The 2,717-nt window shown below is 38.4% G+C and overlaps 1 protein-coding gene across 1 annotated transcript; it reads left to right on the forward strand.

Moving 5' to 3' along the window:
• The first annotated feature begins 2,155 nt into the window (after positions 1-2,155).
• LOC124896843 lies at positions 2,156-2,470 on the forward strand. The gene has a single exon (XM_047408692.1). It carries the CDS (start codon positions 2,156-2,158, stop codon positions 2,468-2,470), a length of 315 nt encoding a protein of 104 aa, XP_047264648.1.
• The last annotated feature ends 247 nt before the right edge of the window (positions 2,471-2,717 follow it).

Genomic DNA, 2,717 nt, shown 5'->3' on the forward strand with positions numbered 1-2,717 from the left:
GGTATGACTATGGTTGCTAATGAGAAGAATGAGTTGATTCCACTTAGGCCAGTGACTGGGTGGCGAGTTTGCATGGACTACCAAAAGTTGTATTCGTAGACATTGAAAGATCATTTTCCAATGCTCGTCATGGTTCAAATGCTTAATCGCTAAGAATGAAGGGGTTGGTATTGCTTCTTAGATGGATATTTGGGATACAACCAGATTTCTATACTCCGAAGGATCAGGAGAAAACCACATTCACGTGCCCATATGAAATATTTGCATTCAAGAGAATATCGTTTAGTCTATGTAATGCATCGGCTACTTTTCAAAGGCTCATGATGTCAATTTTCTCCAACATAGTAGAAGACAACTTAGAGGTGTTCATGGATGAATACTTTGTTGTGGGTGAATCATTTGAATTGTATTTGGTAAATTTTAGTAGAGATTTGCATAGATGCAACAAATTCAACCTCGTGTTGAATTGGAAAAAATGTCACTTCATTGTGAAAGAAGGAATAGTTCTTAGACACTGAATTTCAGCTAAGATAATTGAAGTTGATCGTGCTAAGGTAGAAGTGATTGAAAAACTACCACCTTCTATTTCAGTGAAGGGAGTCCGTAGTTTTCTAGGTCATGCTGGATTTTATCGCAGGTTCGTTAAGGATTTCTCCAAGATTGCAGATCCACTTTGCAAGTTATTGGAGAAGGAGACAAAGTTCATGTTCAATGACGACTATATGAAATCATTTCAATGCCTTCAGGAGAAATTGGTAGATGCCCCGATTATTATTGCACCAAATTGGTCCAGACTATTCAAAATAATGTGTGATGCAAGTGGAGTTGCACTTGAAGTGGTCCTTGGCCAGAAGAAGGAGAAACTATTTCACCCCATATATTATGCAAGCAAGGCATTGAATGGGGCGCAAAAAATTATACTATCACTGAGCAGGAGCTTCTAGCTATTGTGTATGCTTTTGAGAAGTTTCGGTCATACTTGTTGGAAACCAAAGTGGTGGTTCATACAGACCACGCGGATTTCAGATACTTAATGGTGAAGAATGATGCCAAACCAAGTTTTATTAGATGGGTTTTGCTTCTACAAGAGTTTGACTTTGAGGTCAAAGATAGAAAAGGGTGTGAAAACCAAGTTGCAAACCATTTATGTAGGCTAGAGGAAGATCAGCTCACTGCAGAAAAGCTTGATATTGATGATGCTTTTCTAAATGAACAGATTTTAGCATCTGCACTCAAAATGATACCTTGCTATGCAAATTTTTTTGACTATGTCATGAGTGATATTATCTCGGATAATTTTTCTTTTCATTAGAATAAGAAATTTCTCCAAGATGCAAAGAGATACTTTTGGGATGAGCCGTATTAATTCAGATGGTGTGCTAATAATATTATCAGAAGGTGCATACCGAAAGTTGATATGCCAAGTATTCTGGAGTCCGGTCATGCATCTCTTTTTGGGAGACATCATGCAGGTGATCGTACAATAAGAAAGGTATTGCAAAGTGGCTATTTTTGGCCAACCCTATTTAAAGATGCATATGAGTTTGTAAAAAGATGTGATCAATGCCAAAGATAGGGTTCTATCTTGAAGCATCATGAGATGACCTTGGCGAAGATGTTGTAAGTTGAACTATTTGACGTCTGGGGTATTGATTTCATGGGGCCATTTGTGAGCTTCTACGAGCTAAAATATATCTTGGTGGTTGTGGACTATGTGTCCAAATGGTTTTAAGCGATTGCTTTGGCCGACAATGAAGGAAAGAGAGTGGTTGCCTTTCTAAAAAAGAACATTTTCTCCCATTTTGGGGTACCAACAACTACCATTAGCGACGAGGGATCTTACTTCTGTAATAAAATGTTCTAGGCTGCCTTATTGAAGAATGGTATGAAGCAGCATTAGGTAGCTACCACATACCACCCACAAACAAGTGGGCAAGTGGAAGTTTTGAACTAGGAGATAAAAGAAATCTTGGCTAAGATAGTGAATACGAGTATAAAAGACTGGTCTTGAAAGCTCGATGATGCCTTATGGGCATATCGAACTGCTTTCAAGACGCCTATTGGGATGTCATCATATCAGTTAGTCTACGAAAAAGCATGTCACCTTCCAGTCGAACTAGAGCACAAATCTTTGTGGGCTCTTAAAATATTGAACATGAACTGGAAGAAAGCAACCGAGTTAAGGTTGGAACAATTGAATGAGATGGATGAATTTCATCTCGGAGCTTATGAAAGAGCTGACCTGTATAAAGAGAGGATGAAGAACTACCATGATCGAAGAACAGAGAAGAGAAACTTTCGTTTTGGTGATTGGGTGTTATTATTCAACTCTCGACTTAAGCTCTTTCTGGGTAAATTGAAATCAAGATGGTCGGGACCTTTCAAAGTGAGTCATGTTTTTCCATCAGATGTGGTAGAACTTGAAATTAAAGATGGAAGTTTGTTTAAAGTTAACGAGCAAAAGGATTAAGAATTATGTTGGTACAATGGATGATGTGAAGTTGTTGTCTACTGTGTATCTCGATGAAGTCTTAGCAATCGCGATAACTGAGTCGTGCCGCGACAGTAAATCAGGCGCTAGTGGGAGGCAACCCACAATGTTTTGTCGTAAGCCTTTGTGTTTGTTTTAAGCTTTGTTTTTTGTAATGAGTTGTTTAGATGTCCAGGAACAAGGGTAAAATCAATGTTGTCAATTCAAGCAAAAACTGGGCATATTC

This window comes from Capsicum annuum, chromosome 3, assembly GCF_002878395.1.
Source record: "Capsicum annuum cultivar UCD-10X-F1 chromosome 3, UCD10Xv1.1, whole genome shotgun sequence".
In the NCBI taxonomy this organism is placed as follows: Eukaryota; Viridiplantae; Streptophyta; class Magnoliopsida; order Solanales; family Solanaceae; genus Capsicum; species Capsicum annuum.

Excerpts from the sequence above, each read along its gene's own strand:
- LOC124896843 (XM_047408692.1), top strand. The coding sequence starts at position 2,156 with ATGAACTGGAAGAAAGCAACCGAGTTAAGGTTGGAACAATTGAATGAG.